The 26,279-nt window shown below is 35.3% G+C and overlaps 2 protein-coding genes across 4 annotated transcripts in view; one reads left to right on the forward strand and one right to left on the reverse strand.

Moving 5' to 3' along the window:
• Positions 1-19,893, forward strand: part of LOC122521571 (neurogenic locus Notch protein) — a 174,411-nt gene extending 154,518 nt beyond the window's left edge. For 2 of the 3 annotated variants that reach the window (XM_043642440.1, XM_043642498.1), the window contains 6 exons: positions 12,999-13,542; positions 13,749-14,279; positions 14,380-14,612; positions 14,904-16,749; positions 16,827-18,613; positions 18,705-19,893. In XM_043642440.1, the coding sequence (XP_043498375.1) occupies positions 12,999-13,542; positions 13,749-14,279; positions 14,380-14,612; positions 14,904-16,749; positions 16,827-18,613; positions 18,705-19,834 (6,071 nt within the window). In that variant the 3' untranslated portion in view covers positions 19,835-19,893. The remainder of the gene's footprint in view (positions 1-12,998; positions 13,543-13,748; positions 14,280-14,379; positions 14,613-14,903; positions 16,750-16,826; positions 18,614-18,704) is intronic. The other variant, XM_043642485.1, reaches the window with a different exon arrangement.
• A 3,353-nt stretch (positions 19,894-23,246) lies between these two features.
• On the reverse strand, positions 23,247-26,272 carry LOC122521531 (kxDL motif-containing protein CG10681). The gene is made up of 5 exons (XM_043642390.1): positions 26,198-26,272; positions 25,394-25,876; positions 25,108-25,307; positions 24,911-25,045; positions 23,247-23,472 (listed from the first exon to the last, which is right to left on the reverse strand). The coding sequence occupies exons 2-5, from the start codon at positions 25,540-25,542 to the stop codon at positions 23,342-23,344; spliced, it is 615 nt and encodes a 204-aa protein (XP_043498325.1). The 5' UTR covers positions 25,543-25,876; positions 26,198-26,272; the 3' UTR covers positions 23,247-23,341.
• Positions 26,273-26,279: the final 7 nt, after the last annotated feature.

Genomic DNA, 26,279 nt, shown 5'->3' on the forward strand with positions numbered 1-26,279 from the left:
TACAAAAAATCGTCTCAAATATTTTTACTACGAAGTATTATCATAAGTACTTATACAATGACACAGTATATACAAATATGATCATTTTTATTGTATATGAAAAAAAAAAACAAAATGAATATAAAATAGCGAAAAATATATTCAATGATACGGGTAAAGATGATAATTAAAAATGACAAATTTAGTATTGACACTCTAAAAGTGTATCTCTTTCGATTGTCGATCTTTCTTATTTTTTTGTTTTCTTTATGTCGTCTACATAGTCGAGGTTAATCGAACACTCACAACGTATGACACAGGAAGAATGAGTGAACGTACACGTCGACGACACGTCGTGATTTCGTTCTGACATTCTGACACGAGCAAAGCACGATAGATAATAATAACGGATGCAGTGGAGGGTACCTCTGTAGTATATATCTTTCTCTCTCTCTCTTTCTCTCATTTTCTTTCATCTTCTCTTACACCTTCTCCAGCCTCCTCTCTTTCGGTCCACGAGCGAAGACTTTTAATGAGCTACCACGGTAACCGGTCGTATACGGTGTGTAAAGGATACACGTTCTCGATAGCATCGCAAGCGCACACGAAGCAAAATCCTTGAACATTGTTGCGAGTTAGGAGACGAAAAAGAAGAAGAAGGAGAAGGAGAAGAAGTTTGGCCATGAAGACGGAGAAAAGATTATAAACAGTTGTTTTGTCTCCTTTCTTATGTTATTTACAAATTTGTATCTTTTTTTTTTCTTCTCTCTTTCTCTCTCGAGTGGAACGTCTTCATCGGTAGAACCAAATCCGAATACTTTCCTTTGTCGATGCCGCTAACAAGCTCTTATATGTTATTTCAAGAATTCTATATCGGATAACTCTGATTGTCATTAAATTTTATACGAATATACACGAGGATTGGACATTCTATTATTATTATTTTTTTAATTGATGTATTAGTAATCTTACATTATTAAAATCTTAAATATTCTAAAACATACACGTAATATATATTTAATTCTTAAACGTTTATCATTTGTTCAGATTTGAAAGAATATTTGTCTCCTGCAATAGAATGAGGATGCAAGATGAATTCAAAAGAGGTGTTAGCCTCCTCCCATATTGCTCACAGTTATGATCAAATAATATTGCAATATATTATCCATCGAGTCCTTCGATATAATCGCATCGGCTACATCTACGAGGGACTCTACTAAGGAGAATAAATTTACGATACACCTGCGAAAAAAGTCAGAGAAATAGAAAGAGAAGGAAAAAGAGAAAGAGGTAGAGAGAGAGGGACGGGTTCTGCGCGAATCGGCGAGAAACGTGCGCGAAACTACGAGGAAGAGAAGGCATTTAAAGGGGTCGAATAAAGTGGAAGAGGTAGAATAGAAGGCTGGACCAGGAGAGAAAGAGCCTCGAAGAGAAAGAAAGAAAGAAAGAAAGAAAGAGCAAAAGCAAGAGAAAGAGAGAGAGAGAAAGAGAGAAAGAAAAAAAAAGAATATAGAGAGAACGTGCTTTTCTTCTCGTGATGTCCCGAGGCTACCGACGGGTTCAGGCTTCGATATCCTCGCTTCGATCCTCGATCCCAGCACGCCCATACTCGCTTACCGCCGCGAACTGAGCCTTCGCTTGGGCTAAATTATTCCCTGAATTTATTTACTCCCCTGTTCTTCGACTACGAGAAAATTAGCTCTCGAATACCGGGAGCAGATCTTTTCTGCATATAGAAAACGTTTCTCTCAAATTCTATTCATTCGTAACGTATGTCGATCTTCTTACTCTTATCTCGAGATAGAACACCTTTGAGATTCGATTTGGAGACATTTAAGATTTATAAGAAGACGGTAAAACAAGGTTTCGAGATCTGTTTGTTTTTCTTTTTTCTTTTTATATTTCTAATTAGTATCGCAACTTTCTATGCGTTTGCTTTGCAAAATTGTATTCATTCAATTTTGTATTCAAGTGAAATACGAAAGATTATTCATATATAATTCTCTGTTATATTATATCATTTAATATATTTAATATTAGAAACTAAAGAAAATATAAGAAATACACTTTTCTTTTTCATTTCTATACAAAATAAATTACGTTTTAAATCAAATTTATAGGGTTAATGAAAATCTCAAAATGTATACCTGTTAAAATAGGATGCTTAAAAAATATAATTAAGGTTATTATATTTCAACATTCTTTTTATAGACCAAAAAGAAAAACATTGCAACGAAATGATAATTATTAAATCAAAGTCTATACTTCTGTCTTATACGAACCTTAAAAAAGTAACCCCCAAACGCGCACGAAATACGATCGATATCGCTACAAGAGAAAGACAAGCATATAAGAGTATTATCAAGATGACGTGAGTCGAAAGTGGAGTGCGACAAACGGAAAGAGAGAGAGAGAGAGTCATATAATAAAAAGATAAAAACTGTCTGCCAAGAGCGACACATCGAGGTATGCGAATATTGGGATACCAATTAAAATTACGAAGTCGTTGTCGAATGTCGTGAAACGGCGGTAAGCCGAGGACACGGAGAAAGAGTCAGAGGAGAAGAAGAAGAAGAAGAAGAAGAAGGAGGGTAGTCAGGGGGAGGATAGGAGGAGTGAGTGTAAAAGGGTGGCAGGCACGCACCGACTCACTCGATGGCTCGTTAAAATTATTGAGCGTTTCTCGCAAAGGAGATCCGCTCCTTTTTTCTTGTCGGTCCAAGTACCCTGAAGAAGTTAAGGACGAAGAAAAAAAAAGAAGGAGGAAGGGACAGAAGATGAAGGAGTGGAAAAGAGAGGACAGGAAAGGATCGTACTATCGCGATCGTCTTCGTCTTTTCACTCCTCTTAATACCCTCTCCGACTGATTCAGCCTACGCTCAAAGCTTCAAGGAGACGGATGAAGCCAAAAGCAAGAGATATCGCCTAAGTGTGTCTTACCATGAAGTTATCTTCCTCGATCCAACGATGATCTCGACACGCGAAACGAACAAAGACAAGCCATCCGAAGAAACTGTCGCGAGACGAATTTGTAACGAGGACAGTGGACCCGCCAGTGACGGGTCACGTGACAACTTATCAGCCATGTCCCCTCACAGTCGACTCGCGAAAGATCAAAGTGATTTTCTACCGACCAGAAGTGTACTCCTACCAAAGGAGATCGATCGTGATCGGTTAACTTGTTCAACAAACTTACACAAATTTCTACGAAAAATATTATTTTTAGTGAGAACATTTGTAAATATTTTTCATTTTGTTCACCCTCTCTCTCTCTCTCTCTCTCTCTCTTTATTTCTTTCTTTCTCACATACTTTTGTAATAAATTATCATCTTCGTCGTCCTCGCAAACTCGCCGCCATTAATCTCGATAATTGAATCAATATCCGTTATATCTCCTTGTGTATCCGAATCAGCCTCATGGTAATTAGCCAGTATGATCATAAATCACGAGCTCCCTTTCTTTTTCTATCTTTCCTTTCGTTTATTTTGTTTTTTGTCTTCTTTGTAAGGAACATCGTTCTCCTTTCAACACGAATCACTTCATAAATTGCATCGCAGAATCGAATGAAATTTAAAGTTCCTTATTTTTATTTGCATCATCCTAATTTCAAAATAACGAATAAATCATTAGTAGCCATTTACTAATAGTTATAATTCAATCGTGGAATGAATGAAAATTGAATGGAAAAGATAAGTCCTAGATGAACTCATCAAGGACGCGATTAGGTAAAATCTCAATTAAAGCTAAATTGGCCTATGTGGGGAAGAAAATAGAGTGTGAACAGGCCTGCATGCCAAGTGAGGAGGAGAACTGGCACTATGTAGTAGTTTCGCGAGACCCAAAGGAAAAAAGAAATATACATATATATACACCCTATATAGAAGAAGAGAGAATGAGAAAGAAGGAAAAAGAGGGAGAGAGAGAGAGAGAGAGATGGTCTTCGAGTTCATTCCACAAATGGAAGTCGAAGACCTCGAGCAAAGCGGCATTCCAAACCGTGCACTTGATTGGTTTTGGTGAAGTCCGGAGGTCGAGTCAGGTCATTCGAGTTCTACGCAATTTTTCCTTTTAAACGACCATTTCGATTCACTCTAACGCGATGTCGTTTCGTATTCGTTGGATAACCGCATCGATATTGTCGTATCGCTATAAAAGAACGAGATCGCTCTTTCTAAATGTTGTCTTCCCTTTAAAAGAATCAATCAAAATAACTGTGCTCGTTCAGTGAAACTCTAACGTTATATTACCTGACATACCTACCTATTATTTTTCTATAGTATTTTATTAGAGAACTATTACGAAATAACGAAAAAATGAAAGTTTAGATAACTAATAATTGAATTACAGTAATTAAAAGATACCTGCGTAATTCTACCAAGTCAAAACTTCATTCAAGTTTGAACGTACCGCGCAAACGATCAGATAGAAAATTTCTATTTTACGGTCCGATGATAATAATTAATAGAATAAACTCTTAAAAGTTCGGAATAAATAGCATCGTGGGCGTATCCAGATACGTAAAACTGGGCATCATAGGAAGTATAGATAATCGTTCCTTCAATCAGTCACGGAATGATCTAACGGCTATCCGATTGCTTCCTGATATATCCACTTACAGTAAAGGCTGTCCGCGTTTCAACGCAGTCCCGTTCGATGAATTTAATGACAGAAAATAGAAGATTGAGAGAAGAGTACCGATCTCGTAAGTAATACGAAAACTGTAAAAGGAAATACTTTCTATCAGACGTAGGTGCACACACGCAGACATACATATATATATATAAACGAATTCTCTGTTTGTTGTGTTGTCGTGATCGTAAAAGAATCGAAAAGATCAACGATAAAATTGAATTATCCGTTATCGGTATAAATATAGAACATTTATCTTTATATGTATCTCTATTCCAAGACAGTTAGTTTAATTAATTGTGACCGTCAAAGTTAAGTTTAGTTGAGTTGAGTTAAGTTAAGTTAACTCAAATCAACGAACGGAATCTCCGACGAAGTCGATGCTCGAACATAAGATCGGTTGAAAGGAGATAGGCGAGGCCTAGAGTAGCAAGCAGCGGGATAGAAAAGGGCAGAAAGATACGTGTTTGTTGCATGGCAGCAAATCCAGGTAAGGTAGGTCGTACTCGGGCGTGTTCATGTCCGATGAGCGACCTTCGCCCTCTCTTTCTATCTCTCTCTCTCTCTTTCTCTCTTTCTCTTTTCCGTAAGATCTAAAGAAGGCTGTGGATACTTCTTCGACCGAATCGTACCGCTATCCTAAGTTCTTCTCAGCTGCTGCCACTTTTCTTACTTGATAAAATAAAATAACATCGTTACCCTACATACCAAACTGTACACTACCCTTTGATTATTCTCTTCTATCGAACATACCAATCGATTTCTTCTTTTACTTATCTATTTCAATTATTTGTATTAAATATACTCAAATAAAGAAGCGTTCTTTTCTTGTTTTCTTTTTTTATCAAAATTTCGAATCTATCAAAAAGTTGTCTCAACGTTTCATTATTGCAAATTAAAACTCAGTTTGTTTTTAAATCGATCTTTTCTTTCAATCTAAAGTATATATACTTAAATAGATATTAATTTTTTTTTGTTAATTACGAATTAGACATTAATATTTTGTAAATAATGTAACGTTATTGTCGTTTGGGTAGGATACAAATTGTTTCGTATCTTTAGTATTTTTTGTTGTTATGAGAGTAGTTGATGGATCTTCTCTTCCAGCGAAGTCCACGTATGAGTTTTGAATAATAATTATCGCCCTGTCGACGCAGCGTGATATAAATTACAATCTTCGGCGAAGGAGGAACCTTTCCCATCCCTTTTTCTCTTTCTTCCTTCCTTCCTCCCTTCCTTCCTTCCTTCTATCTATTTGCCTTTCTTTTAATCCGTCTTATGATCGAGGTAATTAAAATCGTTTTCGTCGTAGTGAGAATATAGTTTGTGTATAATATTACTGTTCTTATTTTAAGTATCTTCATTTGGGTTGATTAAACGGGGCAAATATTTAAATTACACAACATCAATAAAGTTAGTTTAATTATCATGATGAAGAAGAATTTATCAATAAACATTTTCAATGTAAAGTATGCGTATACGTATATCATCGTTCTTTCTAAAAGCAATTAATCGCGTTTGATATATCGATCGATATCGTTTCGAGAAGGGATCGACCAATTATATCGAAACGCCAGAGATGCAGTTTGAACACAATCTTGAGCGTGTCAGCATTGGGCAGTCGTCGTGTCGATACTAACATAAGATTTCAATCTAATTGGATTAAGCTGCCGATACGTTTCCTATTTTCCATTCGTCATCGTTTCTATCTCCCCGACCCTTCGATCTTTTTACTTTTATCATCTAGCCGATTATCTCCCTGGAATAAAACTAATCTTCGGACCATCGCATCGATTTCTTTTATACCTTTCTTTTTTCTCAATCTTCCTTTGTATTTTTTGTTCTTTCTCTTTTGCTATCAGAAAGTTTAATAAATTCAAATCTCTTACCATAGTCGAGCAAAAACATTCAATATAAAAGAAAATAAAAAATAAAATAAAAGCCTCCCGTCTTCTATTTTCTTGTCAGTTTTCGATATTTATTCTCGAAGAAAGTTGCACAGTTTATATCGATGTTAAGTTAAATTCGTATCTAAATGGTCCATCGTTACGCGTAGCTACTTCGAAGAGGGCAGAATCGATAAATGAGATTTCTAATGTAAAAGGAAACATAGGAATTGTTGTATAGAGTAGAAAAGACGTATATATATACGATAGAAGGGACCGTTAGTCTAGGAACGGGGCAAGTAAAAGATCCGTAAGTATGGTAAAGCACGGCCCTGGCTTCTCGTATAGAGGTTACGAAGCGCAGGAGAGCAGAGAAGAAAAGTGCCGTCGTGAGTTGTGGATGCTGTGTTGTGGATGTTGTGCTGTGCAACTGCAGCAACCGGGCGCACGCTCGACATCTTCGACCACACCCACATTCTCGCTCTCTTTCATCGCCGAGCGAAAAGACAGCATGCTTTTTCTTTCTTTCTTTCTTTCATCCTCTTCTCTTCTCTTCTCTTTTCTTAAAGAAAGAAACGAAACGGTTCTCGATCTCCCGAATCTCTCAGAATGCATTGTACCTGATTTGCATCCGGCGTTTGCTTGTTCCACTTCGTTTAATATATCTTTTTTCTTTCATTTCTTTTTTCTCATCTCGAAGGAAAGTGCACAAAGATATCCAGCATTCAATTCTTTAAAAAATAACAAATACAATTACTAAACTCTTCTGAAGAAAGTTCAGGGAATTGGTTTCACTTTATTGTCGAGAACTCATAAAGGGGAAAGTATGTTGATTGAAAAGAGAAATACACGTTCCATTAATTCTGCTCGAGTTTTTTTTTTTGTTTAATACTCCAATCTTGTCAGTTCATTGATGCTAGTCGGTCGAATGAATTTATCTATTTTTTCAAAACTAATTTATGAAAATTGAAGATATAATCAAAATCTAAAGAATAAAGTACGATGTAACAAATAAGTATAATAAACATAATAAAATAAGTCACAACAGGATTAGAAATCCCATAAGATCACTAAAGTCCGTCCGATCAAAAAATCCGTGTGTAGTTGACTCCAAAGTGGCGATAAAAGAACGCGACTTCTTTGGTTAATATCGAATTGGTTTGAGAAGGTGTTAATAGAAAAGTGATTTAAACTCATAAAAGGTAGAATAAAAAGGCCCAATAAACATAATAATAAATTAAAACACCTGAAACATACTTTCTCTTAATAAAACTAAAAACATTATCCCACGTAATTTAATTTTTTACTAATCGATGATGAAATTTAAACACATATTTCTCTATAAATAATGAAACAAAAGAAATATTTCTATTCGAAACTATTTGCATAGGAAGAATTGTTGATCGATAATTGAACGATTTGATTAGAAGTTTTGTCGATGTGAAAGAGCACGAAGAAACGAGAGCCGTCAATGTCGTCGTCGAATCGATGGTAAATCCCGCGTTGGTTTCGCGCGTGGGAGACTGGAGTAACATTGCTGTGTGTGTGTATATATATGTATGGTAACGTACGGGCCGCCACGCCCCGAACAATTACCAAGAAGTCGAGGCGGTAAATCAGCCGTGAAACCGTCGTCCGCGAAAGCTCGCGTGTGTACGCGGATATGTCAGGATATATCCTCAATCCTCGATTCCCCCAAGATATCGAGGATCTAATCTAGGGTCAAGGTACTGCCAAGAAGAAACAGAAGAGGAAAGGCAACGTTAAAGTATTTGAAAAGCTCCCTTAGCTAGATTCAAACTCTAACAAACGGATAAACCGCGATCGTTATTAATGATTTCTCGTCGTATAAGATACCCTTCGTTTATCTCTTCGATATTTATTTTATGTAATTCGCTTAAAGATTACTTCAACATTTTATTTTAAATATTACTCTCTCTATTCTTTTTTTTTGTTTAAATTAATAATATATAATATTATATACATTTACATTCCTAATCTCTAATCTTAATATATTTCTTTCAATTTCATATTTTTATTATTTAAAAGTATATTCACTTCTAATGAACGAGTATCGGTATACATATAATATATAACAATTAATACGTTACATTAAATCGAACTAATATATTATATGAAATAATTACAATAATACGTGAAAATAAATCTTTATATTGGTAAATTGCATTAATGTAATCCACGAATGGAGTTCAATTAATTACACACATATACAGGTAGAAAGATAGAGACGTGTTCTTAGGAACGATGTAAGAGAAACTCTGAGTATCATGCAGACAAGAATCGTAAGAATTTACGTAATCCTCCTCCACAGTCGCTTTTGAGGGAACCAACTAAGAGTCTTAGAAGTTAGATATCGGAGCATTATGCCGTTTCACAGTCCCGGACGTAGTCGATGCATGCCACGGCCGTTCTCGAATAGGTCCTCTCAACACACATATGCGAGATCTCCACGGATCGTGTGCCACACCCAGGTCACCAGCTTCAAACTACGACTCCGTACACAACTTTACCGGTCTCCTTAAAAATCTCTTCTTTTTTGCAATGAAAGTTACAACAGTTTCTTTGAAAGATATCTTGATACATCATTTCTCTCTTTTCCTCTTTCTCTTTCTCTTTCTCTATCTCTTTAAGTTAGAAATCCATCGTTTTCTCTCTTGGCTCTTTTAAGACAAAATAATTATTACCCAATAATATTATTAATCTATGTGTAAGTTTAAATCGATTTTATAAAATTTACCTTTTTTTATCACACTTTTATTATATTTTAATTATATACTTTCTTTTTTTCTATTAAAATTTCATATCAAACAAATTGTTATCTATCTATATTCATTTATTCATCTTTTCAAGTCAGACAACTATTAAAATATATATTCGATAAATTCTTTAATAAGTTTAATTAAAAATAAATATCTTTCTATTTTAATTGTCATACTAAACTTATCACATTTTATCTTAATGTTTTCATATTTGTTATTCTTTCTATCTTTTTATGAAAAGATAATGAAAAAGATTTTGTTTCTATCCTTCTCTCTCTCTCTCTCTTTCTCTCTATTTTCTTCGTTCAGCTAGTTCATCGACATCACAGCAAGAAGCGCCACATTTTAATGAACATTACGCACGCGATATTCCACAGGCAAGGCTCATCGCTTCCGATCATTACCACAAATCGTTGGATCGTCCTCGAAGAAGTGCGATGTATCATCGTTAAGCGTAGAATCTCTTGATTCCAAGCACCATCATGGAGCTATGATACAAGGCGTGTGATATCTCGCGCGCGCGTAGTGTGAATGTGTCTCTATGTGTGTGTGTGCATCTAACACGGTGAGAGTATCGCACGCGTCTCTACGACATTTTCAAAGAAAGAAAAACAATTTATCTGTATACACGTGCGTGCATCTGTGTTAATTAATGTAATTAAATAATAATTTGAATTTCTTTGATTCATACTAAAATGACTAGATGAATTTTGGTTTACCGATCAAATTAACTTTAAAAGACAGCATCTTAATTAGATTTCGCATGCAAAAAAAGTATATACACATTTGACCGATCATTAATCATTTAATATTTTCTTTTATATTTTAACGTTTACGCGTACAGTTATGTTTAATTATATTTAAGAGAACGTATATAGTTTATCAATCAAAGTAACTCATCAAAGTGGCAGGATCTCCATTTGATTTTATGTGAGCTGATACTCGGGCATCTCGGAAATGAGTATAGCCAATTGCATCAATCATTAATCACTTAATACTTGTTTATTTTAAATTTTACTCTTACAGTTACGAAATAATATATTTAAATATATTTAAATAAAGTTATATAATATTATATATATATAATGAGTTGTCATATTGTATATAAGATTTGTTTGAAAATATCTTGAATATAGAAAAATGATCTAAAGAAATTGCTAAGTTAAACACGTGTTCAATCGATTATCACAAATATCGATCAAATTGATCGATGTACAATAAGCAAACTCATCCTATATACACTTGAATCTGAAAGATAAAGATAGAGAAATGTAAGTATGTCTTTTGCTTCGAGGCGTCGTTCGTCCGGATGCCGGAACGATACGTGCGAGATAACTCGTACGTTTTACCGTTAGATTCATCCGCGAACGGCTTCTTCGACTTTTGTATTTCTCTTTTATAACAGGCGGTATCTTCTCCTATTGCAGGTGCTACCTCCGTCAAATTTTTCTATTGCTATTCACTGCCATTCACACTTCAATGAACAGGATACGTGCAATAGATCACCACGAATGATAGCTTAAGATGATACCTGAAACTTATTATACACTGGAGAATAAAGAACTAATGAAAAGAAAAACAAAGAGAGATAGAGAAATATTCGCTCATTTTGCGATAATAATCTACATCGAAAATTGTAGTAACTATCTCTTTGATATGATTTTAACCGAACAAACTGTACGATATGTGTATATAATATATTAGGAGTACAGGAAAGAGAACATTATTTTCAGATGATCTAATTTTAATTCGCCTGTATCCATACACGGTGGAATAATAATCTTTGCGAGATCTTATTTTTTCTAAAACTGTTTGTTGACTTTATGTTTCGCACATAAAATGTTCTTTTTTTCTTAAAGATGAAATGTTACGCTACAAAATAGTGGATTACTTTTCGATCCCCTAATACTAACTACATGTAATTTGTCTAACAAGATTTTTATTTAACGTTTTTTTATAAAAAATATTTGCAATATTTTTTTTATATAATATTCGCATATTTATTTCCAAATTTCATATTTTTTACTATTATTGTATCGAAGTATTATTTCGAACGAATAAGTATAATGACAATGAAGAAAAAATGTCTCAAGATCATCTTAGTCCTTTTCAAAGTTATCGTTTCAACACTACATAAGTCAAACATCGTATAGGTAACGATCATCCGCTTAGCATGATAGTATCGAAAGGGTGTATCAAATCCGCGATCGAGAAACCTTGATAGGAAGCTAAACGCACGGTAGTCCGATACTTGTACTACTGCTTTGAAAGATCTACTACTGTCGATTATTCAAGATAAATAGAGAAATAATGAGAAAAAATAAAATACGAAGAAGAAAGAAAATCATTTGAACAGAACGTAAATCTTACAATTACAAGAATTCCTGGCAATTAAATCGAAATCGTTTTGACACGTTGATGTCCAAGCTAGTAGCCGATGAAATATGAATTACTTAATTCCACCGAATACAAAATGTTATATAAAACAAATAATTAGATAGCAATATAAAGGAAAACAAATTAACGTTTACTATATATATAAATAATATCTCATTAAATTATATACTGTAGTAATACAAATTTCACTGTGATTTCTAAAATAAAACGCACACAAATCACATGGCAATAAACGTTTAAAATAAAATATCAATTTCCCGATAAACAAAACAAATCGTTAACCGAATAAAAAGTCCTTAAATTAATAATCGTTATTAACAATTTTTCGTTTCTAATTACAAACAAGATAATGAGAGTATGAATAAAATGGTAATAATAAATTGTAGTCCCTAGGATAAAAGGTGTACAGACGAAATTCACATAGCGGTGAAGGATTTAACGAGATATTGGTTTTCCAATTTAAAGGAACGTTCTTACATTATCTTCTCTTTCGAGTCCAAAGCACGTATACGCGTGGCTGGGTGGGCGGGGTACAACAGTACGAGAAAAATAAAAGAAAGGAATGATCAAGAAGAAAGAGGTGGAGAAGAGGAAAGGAGGGTAGCCAGGTGAGAGGCAGAAGTGACGGACCAGCATCGTGCTCTCCTCGGAGTTCATGTACTTTATCAACGCGCGTAGGTTCTTTTGAGAACACTGTACCGAGGCAATAGATTACAATTACCCGAACACGCCTGCTCGAACGTGGGAGTACGCACGATCGCGCGGACACATAGATTGGCTGTTAGGTGTCTAGTCGTTTCTCCTCTTTTTCCCCCTCTTCCTCTCTCTTTCTTTCTTTCTCTTTCTCGCCATGATGCTTCCAATGCATTCGAACGATAGGAAATTGGCTCTCTAATCTCCTAGCACTTCGCCGTTATTCCCTCATTATTTTTACTTTAATCTATAATCAACTAACCTGTTTCAACTCATTAGCTACTTTTAGAAACTCGTGATCATATGTATCCCGAAACAAACTCTATCTTCTTTTTTCGAATATTCTTTATTATACTGTTTATGGAATTGTTACGAAAAGAAAAGAAGAATAAATAGGCTTAGTCGTCTCTTTGTTCTTCACCATTCATTTTTTTTTTCTTTTTATTTTAAGTATCAACATTTATGAAATAATACAAAATTTATTGTAAATTCAGTTTAGTCAAACAGTTATCATTTATCATTTTCATATTTGTTTAAACTTTATAAAAAGTATATTAAGAGCATAAATAGAATAAAAAGTGTAAATAATGTTGAAAATAAGTATTAAAATATTATCTTTTTGAAATGTTACAGGTTTTACGGGAACCCAATGCGAGATAGATATCGACGAATGTGCTGCAAAGCCTTGCCTGAACAACGGAATATGCACCGATCTCATAAACTCATTCAAATGTACCTGTGCAGATGGTTTTGCTGGTTCCCACTGTCAAATCAACATCGATGATTGCGCCTCATCGCCATGCAAGAACGGTGGAACATGTCAGGATTCGATAGCAAAGTATACGTGCGAATGTCCACCAGGATTCACTGGTGCATCCTGCGAGACAAACATAAACGATTGTCAATCGAATCCTTGTCACAGTGGCAACTGCATCGATGGCGAGAACAGCTTCAGTTGCAGTTGTTTCCCAGGTTTCACTGGCAGACTATGTCAAACACAAATCGACGAATGCGAGAGCAATCCTTGCCAATTTGGTGGACGTTGCGAGGATAGGATCAATGGTTATCAATGTATATGCAGACCTGGAACTTCTGGTACCAACTGCGAGGTCAACGTCAACGAATGCTACAGTAATCCATGTAGAAACGGAGCTAGATGTATTGATGGTATCAACAGGTAAATAATTGTCTTTTGGAACGATCAATTCAAATTTGGGAGTGTGAATTATTATTAAATTAAATCACATGAGTATATTAGAACCTGTTAAGTTTCTAATTCAACTTTATTCAGATAATATAAACATGGTATTTAATAAAGTACCTAACGAATTTATTGATAATTATCAAATACACCATGCTAATTTGTAACCATTATCATTTTAGATACTCGTGCGAATGCGAGCCTGGTTTTACCGGACAACACTGCGAAACAGATATAAATGAATGCGCAAGCAATCCTTGTGCAAATGGCGGCCGATGCGTCGATTTAATAAATAGTTTTAGATGCGAATGTCCTCGCGGTTATTACGATGCAAGATGTCTCAGTGATGTCGACGAATGTGCTAGCAACCCCTGTGTAAACGGTGGTACCTGTGAAGACGGAGTCAATCAATTTATTTGCCATTGCTTACCTGGTTATGGTGGCAAGAGATGCGAAGCTGACATCGATGAATGTGGCTCGAATCCTTGCCAACATGGTGGCACTTGTAACGATCATCTCAATGGTTATAGTTGCAAGTGTTTACCCGGTTACGCTGGCACAAATTGTGAAACTAACGTCGACGATTGCGCTAATAATCCTTGCCAAAATGGTGGATCTTGCATCGATCTTGTAAACGATTACAAATGTGTTTGCGAGCTACCTCATACCGGTAGAAATTGCGAGGACAAACTCGACCCTTGTTCACCTAACAAGTACGTTGAATAAATAACAAATAGAAATTATTTTAACTACTTCTAGGTTTTAATGGATATATTTGGAACTTATTTAATTACTAAAATCTTATTGTTACAGGTGTTTACACGATGCAAAATGCTCACCTTCGTCAAACTTTCTCGACTTTGCCTGTACTTGCACCGTAGGTTATACTGGCAGATTGTGTGACGAAGATGTCGACGAGTGCATCATGACGTCCCCGTGTCGAAATGGTGCCACTTGTAGGAACACTAATGGATCTTATCATTGCGTCTGTGCTAAAGGCTACGAAGGCCGAGATTGCATAATCAACACCGATGATTGTGCATCATGTAAGTGTCGATTCATTATAATAAGTTTAGAACCGTCTTTTAAATCAGAAAGCAACAGAACAATGTGTCGCAATAATAGATCAAATATTGCTGGTTTTTGCATTTATTTGCCAAAAAGATCACCAACACTAACGCAGCTACAATTTTTATAATTTTTATCAGATAACAAATCGATATCGCCTAAATTAAGATTATATTAAACTAGTTATAATGTCTTGATTAATTACACGTTTTGTTTTGTTTCCATTCCTTATTTGATGTTCTAAAATACCATGAATTATAAATTTGCAGATCCGTGTCAAAATGGTGGAACTTGCTTAGATGGAATCGGTGATTATACTTGTTTATGCGTTGATGGTTTCAACGGCAAACACTGTGAAGTGGATGTCAACGAATGTCAATCGCAGCCTTGTCAAAATGGTGCAGTTTGCAAGGAATATGTTAATTCGTATACATGTCAATGTCAACTTGGCTTCTCTGGTATAAATTGTCAAACAAACGACGAAGATTGCACTGATAGCAGTTGCATGAATGGTGGCAAGTGTATCGATGGAATAAACAACTATACTTGCGTTTGCAAACCTGGCTATACTGGCTCAAATTGTCAATATCGTATAAACGAATGTGATAGTTCGCCTTGTCTAAACGGAGCCACTTGTCACGATCATGTACAATATTATACCTGTCATTGTCCTTATGGCTATACCGGCACAAGATGCGGCGAATATGTAGACTGGTGTGCTGATAATCCCTGTGAAAACGGAGCAACATGCGTTCAACACAATAACAAATATCAGTGCAATTGCTCGCCGGGCTGGACGGGCAAAGTTTGTGACGTAGAAATGGTCTCGTGTAAAGATGCTGCTATTAGAAAAGGCGTACTTGAAAAGAATCTTTGTAACAATGGTACTTGCGAGGATATTGGAAACAGCCATCGCTGTCATTGCATCGAAGGCTACACCGGTTCTTATTGTCAAGAAGAAATCGATGAATGTGACTCTGCCCCTTGCCAAAATGGAGCAACCTGCAAAGATTTAGTTGGCTCATATCAATGCCAATGCACGAAAGGTTTCCAAGGACAAAATTGTGAACTCAACGTTGACGATTGTAGGCCAAATCCTTGTCAAAATGGTGGTACATGTCACGATCTAATCAATAACTTCAGTTGCTCCTGTCCACCTGGTACACTTGGATTTTTATGCGAAATCAACGTGGATGATTGCGTAATTGGCGCATGTCACAACAATGGAACATGTACTGATAAAGTTGGTGGATTCGAATGTAAATGTCCACCAGGTTTCGTAGGGCCAAGATGCGAGGGTGATATCAACGAATGTTTATCGAATCCCTGTACTTTACCTGGTACTCAAGATTGTGTCCAACTTGTAAATAACTATCATTGTAACTGCAAACCAGGTTATATGGGTCGCCATTGCGAAGTAAAAGTTAATTTCTGCGATAGTTCACCTTGTCAAAATGGTGGAGTATGTGCTGCTAAACAAGCCGGTCATATCTGTATCTGTTCTAACGATTATCATGGAAAAAATTGTGAATTTGCTGGCTCTTACTGTGATACAGAACCTTGTTTGAACGGTGGTACCTGCCGAATAACTGAAACTGAAATAGGTTATAGATGTCATTGTCCACCAGGAACAACGGGTACTCACTGTGAAATAGATGCTAGAGATGAATGTGCTAGTAATCCTTGCCAACAAGCAGACGCCACTTGTGAAAATCTTCTTGGAGATTATAACTGTTATTGTCCACCAAAATGGACTGGCAAGAATTGTGAAATTTACGACCCAAATTACATGGGTGGTGTATTCGGTAGAACGAATTCAAATATTCCAAAGAACATGAATGCTTACGATCTCGATCTGAAACGCGAGAAGCAAAAGTGTATCGAAAATCGTTGTGAAGAAAAGTCTGGAAATTATCGCTGCGACGAAGAATGCAATAAATACGCATGTAATTTTGATGGAAACGATTGCTCTCTCGGTATTAATCCTTGGAGGAACTGTACCGCATCAATAAACTGTTGGGATGTCTTCATGAACGATGTTTGCGATGAAGTATGCAACAACGCTCAGTGTCTCTTCGATGGAAGAGACTGTGAGAGAAAACTAGATCCTTGCAAGTAAGTATAACAAATTTCAATAAGCTTATGATTTATATGAAAAAATGATATTAATTATGTTTTTTGTTAATGTTTAGTCCGATATACGACGCGTATTGTCGGAAACATTACGCCAACGGTCATTGCGATTATGGATGTAACAACGAGGAATGTAATTGGGACGGCTTGGATTGTGAAACAAAACCACCTTCCTTAGCTGAAGGTGTTATTTCCGTTGTAGTCAGGATGGACATGCAAAGTTTCCGTTCAAATGTAGTAGCATTTCTACGAGATGTTGGTCACCAATTAAGAACTACATTACGTGTAAAACTAGACGAGCTTGGTAATGACATGATATATCCTTGGAAAAGAGAACGAGAACCAAGTTTAGAAACAAACTTCTTTGGCAGACCAGCGACGGTCTATACTCATAGTCCAAATGGTGTGATAGTGTATCTAGAAATTGACAATAGAAAATGTACAGTAACACAAGGTGCCGTATGCTTTCCATCAGCCAACGAAGCAGCAGAATATTTAGCTGCTACAGCCTCGAAACATACTCTTTCGAGGAATTTCCCTATCGAACAAGTTCGAGGTGTTGTTGGTCCTCAAAATCCCGATAAACCTGAACCAACAACAAATTTTAATTTTGTCTTCATCGGTACTCTTGTTGTGGTAGTCGGAGGAATGCTTGTGGGAGTTTTAGTGACAACACAAAGAAGACGAGCGGTTGGAGTAACATGGTTTCCAGAGGGTTTTCTACGAACAAATAGTGGAAGTGGACAGAGACGTAGATCACGTCGAAGAGGTCCCGATGGTCAAGAAATGCGAAATCTCAATAAACAAACATCGATTAATTGCATGGATCTTGAAGTAGTAAATGGTCGAACGCAACAATGGTCGGACGACGAATCGGATCTTCCACCGTCGAAAAGAATGAGAGCTATCGAACCTGGCTATGCGAGTGATCACACGGCTATTACAGATTATGAAGAAACAGAACCAAGAATGTGGACTCAACAACATTTGGATGCAGCTGAAATAAGAACTAGACCAGATGCAGGAGTTTTAACTCCACCGAGTCTAGAGCTTGGTCAAGATGTGGATGCTAGAGGACCATGTGGAATGACTCCGTTAATGGTTGCCGCTGTACGTGGTGGTGGTCTTGACACCGGAGAAGAGGAAGATGAAAGTGACGGTACTGCAGCTGTGATCGCTGATCTCGTAGCACAAGGTGCTGATTTAAATGCTACCACCGATAAAAGTGGTGAAACTTCGCTCCATCTCGCTGCTAGATACGCCAGATCAGATGCAGCTAAGCGTCTATTGGATGCTGGAGCTGATGCTAACTCACAAGACAATACCGGCAGAACACCTCTCCATTCAGCCGTCGCCGCGGATGCGATGGGAGTATTCCAAATTCTTCTTAGAAACAGGGCAACGAATCTTAACGCTCGTATGCATGACGGTACAACTCCTTTGATACTGGCTGCACGTTTAGCAACCGAAGGAATGGTAGAAGATCTTATCAATGCTGATGCTGATATAAATGCTGCTGATAATAGCGGTAAAACTGCTCTTCACTGGGCCGCAGCTGTTAACAACGTAGATGCTGTTAACATATTACTTGTCCATGGTGCGAACAGAGACGCACAGGACGATAAAGACGAGACTCCACTATTCCTCGCTGCAAGAGAAGGTAGCTTTGAAGCTTGTAAAGCTTTACTCGACACATTCGCCAACAGAGAAATAACAGATCACATGGATCGATTACCGAGAGATGTAGCTAGCGAAAGGTTACATGATGATATCGTCAGATTACTAGAAGAACATGTACCTAGATCACCTCAAATGGTGACCGTCATGCCGAATGGTCCTCTAATAGGTATGCATTTAATTTACATATATTTCTCTATTGTAATTTGTACATTTCAAAAAAGAACAATCATTGTAACATTCGATATTTGTACTTATAGGATCACCAAATCATCCTCAACTTATCACACATCCAACTGTTATCGGTTCCGCACCAAAACAAGCGAAATCGAAGAAACGGCCAAAAACTGGTGGTACGGGGAACCCAAACAGTCCAGAATCCGAAGGTGCAGTGGTCGTCATGAGGCGAAAGCCATCGATAAAGAAGCCACCAGCGAAGCGTGGCGCTCAACCCCCAAACCAGGAAATCCCTCAGGGAGCAGAGGGAGCTGAGGGAAACCTACCAAGCCCGTACGACAGTGCGAGCCTTTACAGTAACGCCTTGCCTTTAGTGGGTCATACGGCGACAGCGAAACAACCGCCAGCGTACGAGGATTGTATAAAGGGACAGTCCATGCAAGGCTTGCAACAGCTTGGCCTTGACACATTCACGAGTAACTATGGGCTGCCAAATTTTCACGACCAACTATTAGCCTCGCATCAGAGACAAACGCATGGTATGGTGAACACGTTATCGCCACCGTACAGCAATCAGTCACCGCCACATTCAGTACAGTCAAACATGACGCTCTCTCCTCAAGCGAGCTACATGGGCTCGCCCTCGCCAGCAAAGAGTCGGCCATCACTTCCCACATCACCAACGCACATCGCTGCCATGAGACAGGCGACGCATCAAAAACACGGAGGCATGCCACCAGTGGGGTTCGATTTTGAGAATTTACCTTATTCCAGTCAACAACAGCAGCAGCAGCAACAGCAACAACAGCAGCAACAGCAGCAGCAGCAACAGCAGCAACAACAACAACAACAACAACAACAGCAACAGCAACAGCAACAGCAGCAACAACAACAGCAGCAGCAACAGCAACAACAACAACAACAACAGCAGCAACAGCAACAACAACAAAGTACGCAACAGCAACAGACACAACAGTACTATCAGTACTTGACGCCACCATCTCATCATTCTGGGCCGGACGTAACGCCGCAACATCTAATGCAAGCACCGGAAAGTTTTCCGACGCCTTCACCGGACAGCCCCGGACATTGGTCCTCGAGCTCACCTCACTCGAACAGCGATTGGTCCGAGTGCATGGCGTCGCCGAACGCTTACGGTGCTGGGGGTGGAGCTCATCAAAATAACAAGGGCTCGGAGGCAATTTATATATGAAACGAGCAAACGCTCTCCTTCTCGCGCGAGTAAATCGTAGCTTTTTACTGTGAGAAAAAGAAGAAGATACGAAGAAAGAAAGAAAGAGTATATACTGTGATTAAGCTCGTCGAGATCGAGAGTAATAGTTGTTTCATTAGCATGAAAGCATACTCGAGCCTACGAAGAGGCCATTACATAACAATAAATTGTGCCTTCGAGTGCTATATAGTGTGTTAGATAAGTATATGTAGAAGAATGTATTAAATTATGTGTTTCGAGAAGCACAATGTTTCCTAATGGCCTTTTAATGAATACGTTTTTTACTGATTTTGTGCGAATTGTAAGATATATATAAAGTATGAGTGTCTGGTTGAGGAGAGCGTCAGAAAGTTCTTTCTTTTTTCTTATACTTTTTTATTTTGTATTTTTTTCTTGTACGATCGCTTATGAACGTACAGTTCCATACATAAACATTCCATACGTATGGCATTCTTTTTATAGTTTTTTTCTTACTTCCTCGATGTCATTCCTATCGAGAGGTGCGATCCATCATCTTAACAAAAGTAGTATAATTATTAATGTTTACTTCTTTCAACAAATATGGATCATTTTTACATTTAGAGTGCATCGATGGGTGTTGATACGTTTCTCTGACCTCTCTTCTACCCGAAGTAGCCGAAAGAGAGTTTAAATAATAAGAATTTGCGGCGCAGTTAAACGGTACGCAAATTAGATACTATAGATTGTTGTGAGAGAAAAGAGATTATTATTATTATTTTTATTATTATTATATTATTATTATTATATTATTATTATTATTATTATTATTATTATTATTATTTTTATTATTAATATTATATTATTATTATTATTACTATTATTATTATTATTATTATTATTATTATTATCGTCATGATTATTATCACCATCATTACTATTACTATAATTATTAATTATTACTAGTAGTAATAGTCGAAAAAGTATAGTTCTTCGCGCGCTTGCAATATGTCGCCAGTGACACGTTCGATAAGTAAACATGGACATATTGGAATCGGGATTCACGTAGAACTACTAACTCAACCTCTACTTTATAAAAAACAAATAATTTGTAAATAGTATCCTCTCCTCTTCTTTTTCCTCATATCCCTCTGCAACTCACTTTGCACCCCCTATCGAGTACTTTTTTATATAATTACCTTTTCTCTCGATTTTGTACATTATTTTACATGTTTTTTTTATAAAATGTAAGTTAGCCGTTTTTTATTATAAAATGATTCGTATGTCATAACCACATCATTCTCTTTTCAACATCGTAATAACGAACTATGTATTTCTTGTTGTGTTAAGAATTAATTCTAGCTATCTTTAGTGCTGTTCTGAATTATGCATTAGCATAAAAGAAAGTTCTCTTCCTATAAATGAAATCTAAGGGATCTACATAATACTTGTGCCTATATCGTAAAATAATGCATCGAAAGAAATGAGAAATTCTATATTTATATATGGCTTTTACCTTGATCTTATAAGAGAGTATCTTTATGCGATTTGCCCTTATATTGCCGAAATTTATGCGGGTACTGCCAAATACATGACAATAAAAATATGAAGAAGAGAAACGTGTATGTATTTTTGTAAGATTTATATGAGATAGAAAATTATTAATCGAACTTTAATGCGTTTGTTATCAAAAAGGTAAACAATTATCTTGTTTCGCGTATAACGAGGATATAATGTTACTTGAAAAAAAAGAGAAAGAAAGAAGGGAAGATACTGTGTAAAAGTTAAATCACAAATCTTCGTTGTTCATTAGTAATAATAATAATAATCGTGAAAGTTTTTCAACGATACATGGGGGGGAGGACAATATATACATATATAAATTCATTGTTGTACGATCGAAAGCAGTTATTATGTGTTCATAATTCATTTCCAACTGCTCTCTTTTTCTTCTTTCGAATCTCATACTTCTGTGTTAAAGAACAAAAAAAAAGAACAGATTTAAGGATATACTGATATAGCCTAAGATCCATTTATAAATAAGTTCTTATAATTACGATAGATCTTGTTATTTCTTGTAACTTGTAAAAAGTACTGAGATTTATTCGTATTAACTATTTTATAAGCGAACTAAGAATTTGTTCGATCCTATTATTATATCCTATCCCGTTCCCACACTACTTGATCCCATATTTTTATAAATAAGTTATGCCTTTTAAACGGATGTAATAATAAAGATAATCTAACATTCACGATAGGCTCGTTGTTCTTTTATATAGATATATTTTTTTGTTCTTTTTTCTTTTTTTTTTTAAATCGCATTATATCTCATCATGCAAAATTTGACGGAATTATTAATGTATGTTTTTCAAATGTATTGATAAGGTTTATATAGGTGGTCACTGGCAATTATACTTTTTTTTATTACTTATACTTTGGTTTTATTTTTTATACACATTTTGATCATCATCGCATATGATTTAATATCATGGTCTCTTTATATAGATATAAACTCATCATATATTATTGTTAAAAATATATATATATGGATATATTATTAATTAAATTTACTGCAAATCAAATACCACTCGGGCTCCATCTATCGGTGTAATCTCAACTAACAACGAGCAAAATGAAAACATTAGAGGGGTCGTTTATTTTATAAATTCAATATTGCTCATTATTTAATATTTAAATTCATTATAAATACTTAGATCAATTTATTACTAGGTTTCGTTTATTTTATTCTGGAAACAAAGACCTATAATTTATAAATTATATACGATAAGTGCGTTTTCATATAAAAGTCTTCAAATTTCTTTCCTGTCCTTTTCGTTCGTAACGTTGACCAAGAAGTGGAAAAAAATAACATTTATTGAAGGTGAACCACGATTTTATCGCAAACATATTTAACGTCAAACTCACAAGACACCTAGCAGCAACGATACACCGTTAGCTATAACAACAATATAAGCCCAATGGAAAAAAGAACAAAGATCAATTTCAATAAATAATTTAGCAAAACTACTACGAGATATTATTCACATATAATAATTACTCCAAATGAATTCTTTTTTTTTGTTCTCACAAAATGATCAACACCGCAAATTTTTTATATACATACAAAAAACTTTTTATTGAATTTGAATCTTTTTATTTGGACATTGATATTAATACGCGTATTACAGAACTTGCAATCGTGCGATGAGTAAAGAGGCATATTTGTAATTAGTTATTTTCTTTTGTTTTGTTTATTGTCGAGCTAAGGATAGCAACGAGTGTCGCCGTGAATGGTGCGATATAAACAATTATCTCATTCGCTCTCTTTCTTTTCAAATGTTTTTCCCTTTTATGCATTTTTTGTTTCTTTCTTTTTTCTTCCTTGTCTTTCTCTGCCTGTCTTTCTCTCCCTCTCTCTCTTTCTCTCTCTCTCTCTCTCTCTCTCCCTCTCCCTTTCACTCTTTCTTTCCCTTCACGTAGTTTTCCCGCTTCCTTTCAAACAGCTCGTCGGCAAATTCGCGGGAAAATTCAACCGGTGTCGGAAGTGCAGGATGATGTGTCGGCGATACTCTGATCGTTGTTGCTTTCCGTTGATGAACTGTCGTTGCTCTTAATTCGCCTTTTACGCAGCTTCGCAAACTGAAACTCCTCGACTGGAACTGTACACGAAGAATAATTGATATCAACTTAGCTTTGTTTATCTTTACTTTTTAAAGTTTGGTTTCGTAAAGGAAAGAAGGGGGAGCCAACAGGCTCGGGGGTTGTTCATTCTCGAAAAAACGGGAAAAATGAAATGAGTAGTATCTTTTAACGAAGTTGACGATAAAGGCTCCTCGTATATTTAATTTTTCTTTTATCACGCTATCTCCTAAATTTTACCGCATTATACAACATTTGTAACATAAGTATGTTACAGTAGAAGTACATCCTTTTATTTTTTTTATTTTTTTACTGTCTATTCTTTTTTACACGTTGTTCGCATTTGTAACATAAGTATTTACTTCGACTGTAACATGTACATTCAATGACACTCATCACTCATCGTCGATACAAGGTACCATCACTTTGTTCATTAACATTAAAAAATATTATCCGTCATCAATTTAGTGAACTTTACATCGGACGAACTGTGTTCATGAATACGTTTGTTTTCTTTGTTTCTTTTTTTTTCTTTACAGTAGAATAAAATCTCAACTAATCGCAGCTTTAAAATCTGTATAGCACCAGTAACAACAATTCCTAATTTTTCTTTACAAGTGTGCACTAATATACTTTTGATTAAAAACTTCATAACGAGAAGATATGTGCTAATTGAATTGAATGGCAGAATACTTTAGTTTAGTATTTTATAAGAATATGTGTCTAAATATACTCTTATTAAATATATGTAATTATCTAAAGTTTTGAACTATTTTCAATAAGATATAACATATTAATTGTAAGTAGGCAAGAGATTCTTAATATTTATAAGTTTTTTATAACACTGCTAGATAGATAACTCTATATTTTCTGTCATTAGGATTATCTTTAAACGTCATTTTTATTAGAATAGAAAACTATGATTTTTTTATGATAAATATGTAATATCGTATGAGAACAGTATTGAGCATATACAACATTTCTGCAATTAGTTTGATAATATAAAAAACTTAAAACTTATAATTATATACACCATTACTTTATGCAAGATTCAATATAAAGAGTAAATGAACTCTTAAATGCAAATTGTCATTTGTATACAGCACGATGACAAGAAGCTTCCTAATAGCGATATACAAAATATACTGTAGATACTGTAAGCGATAAATAATTAACTATATTTTTTACTATTTTTTATAGATGATGATACAATAAGGAAAATGTTAAAGTCAATACTTTGGCATTACAGTTTTTGTATATATTATAGGAAGCATTACTACAAGCATGTAAACTACACAGTGAATACTTTGTTGAAAACATCTATAACACCATGAATCAGAAACGTTTAATAAAAATTCATTACCAAACATGTATATATTGAAGAATCGAACAATTATTCGGAGATAATGTTAATTCACTGTATAACTGTATTATTATTTCAAGTACAATTATGGTTACCATCTGAATCTGGATCTCTCTCTGTATCATTGACTGTAGCACTTGGCAGGGGAACTATTTCTGGTTCCAATGGCTTTACTGGACAATCAATATCTTCAACAATGACCTCTTCTGCTAAACTGCTTCTTACAGCCTCTGTGACATTAGTTAAATGCTGATATTCAAATACGCTGTCATATTTTTCATATTTAACTTACCGTTAAATGCCTGCGGATATTGCTGACTTAATTTAGTTTTCACTATACGTATTCTCTTGAAAATAAAATCCAAGTCTTTCTTCATTTCAATCAATAAAGCAGTATGCTTTTTAAATTCAGCACCTGCCAACTTAAGCCTATTTATCGATAACTGATTGCAATTGGTTAACATTTCATTGGTTTTCTCAAATCTCTGTAACCTAAAATATAAAGAAATCCAATCCTTATTATATGGAAAATAGTTATAAAATACATACTACAAATTGTATGTAAATGTAATATTCACATTTGTTTTTGAGCTCGTATCATAGATTCTACATCTTGTTGATCAACAATTCCTGCCAAACCTTGTATGAACACCTCTGGTGCTGTATAATTTTGAAAACATTCAAAACTTCCAGTATCTGATTCTGGTGTTCCTTGTGTAGTTGTCATGATTCTTATATCTCTCGGTAAAAACTTTTGTAATTACTTTTTCACAAATTCTCCCATTCAAATATACAAAATTTGTTTGTAAATTTCACATTAAAAGTTTTTCACTCAACATGCAATAATTACAAATTTCTCACTATAGTGAATCTATATACATATATTTAATATACTTGAAACATTTATCAAAACATAGCATCTTTCAAGACATAGTAATAACACCATCAAATTATTTTATTGATCTTTGACTGTTCAAACTGACACTCCATCGTTTCCGCCATTATTAAGTTATCCTCAACTCGGTATTGCGATTCATGTACGCGTCATTTCAAATACATACCTACGATAAAACTTTTATTATTTTAATGAAATATTGTTTAAAACATATAAATATTTCGAATAAATTATTGTTAAAAAAATCAAAGTTACGCAAAATTGTCAATTTAATACAAAAATTCGAAAAATTTTTCAAATCATGGCGCCACAATGAAATAAAAAACAGTAAAAAATATATCGAAAATGTCATTTGACATTTATTGTTTTTTACAGCTGTTCAATATTGACTACATCAAACAAATCGAGTTCTAATTCTTTCAAGTTAATCCATTATTTTGTGCAATTAAAAAGTATTAATTAAGATTAATTAGTCAATATTTGCGACATAAGAAGTGACGCGTCTACACGGGGGAGGAGAACATCAACAGCTGTTCGTTGTTCGATGTTTTCAATACTGATAATAGCAC

The sequence above is a fragment of the Polistes fuscatus genome, unplaced genomic scaffold, assembly GCF_010416935.1.
Source record: "Polistes fuscatus isolate 324 unplaced genomic scaffold, CU_Pfus_HIC Scaffold1, whole genome shotgun sequence".
NCBI lineage: Eukaryota > Metazoa > Arthropoda > Insecta > Hymenoptera > Vespidae > Polistes > Polistes fuscatus.

Excerpts from the sequence above, each read along its gene's own strand:
- LOC122521531 (XM_043642390.1), bottom strand. The coding sequence starts at position 25,542 with ATGACAACTACACAAGGAACACCAGAATCAGATACTGGAAGTTTTGAA. Across the intron at positions 25,308-25,393 it reads ATACGAGCTCAAAAACAAAT|GTTACAGAGATTTGAGAAAA; the intron begins GTGAATATTACA and ends TTTATATTTTAG. Across the intron at positions 25,046-25,107 it reads ATATCCGCAGGCATTTAACG|AGGCTGTAAGAAGCAGTTTA; the intron begins GTAAGTTAAATA and ends CTAATGTCACAG.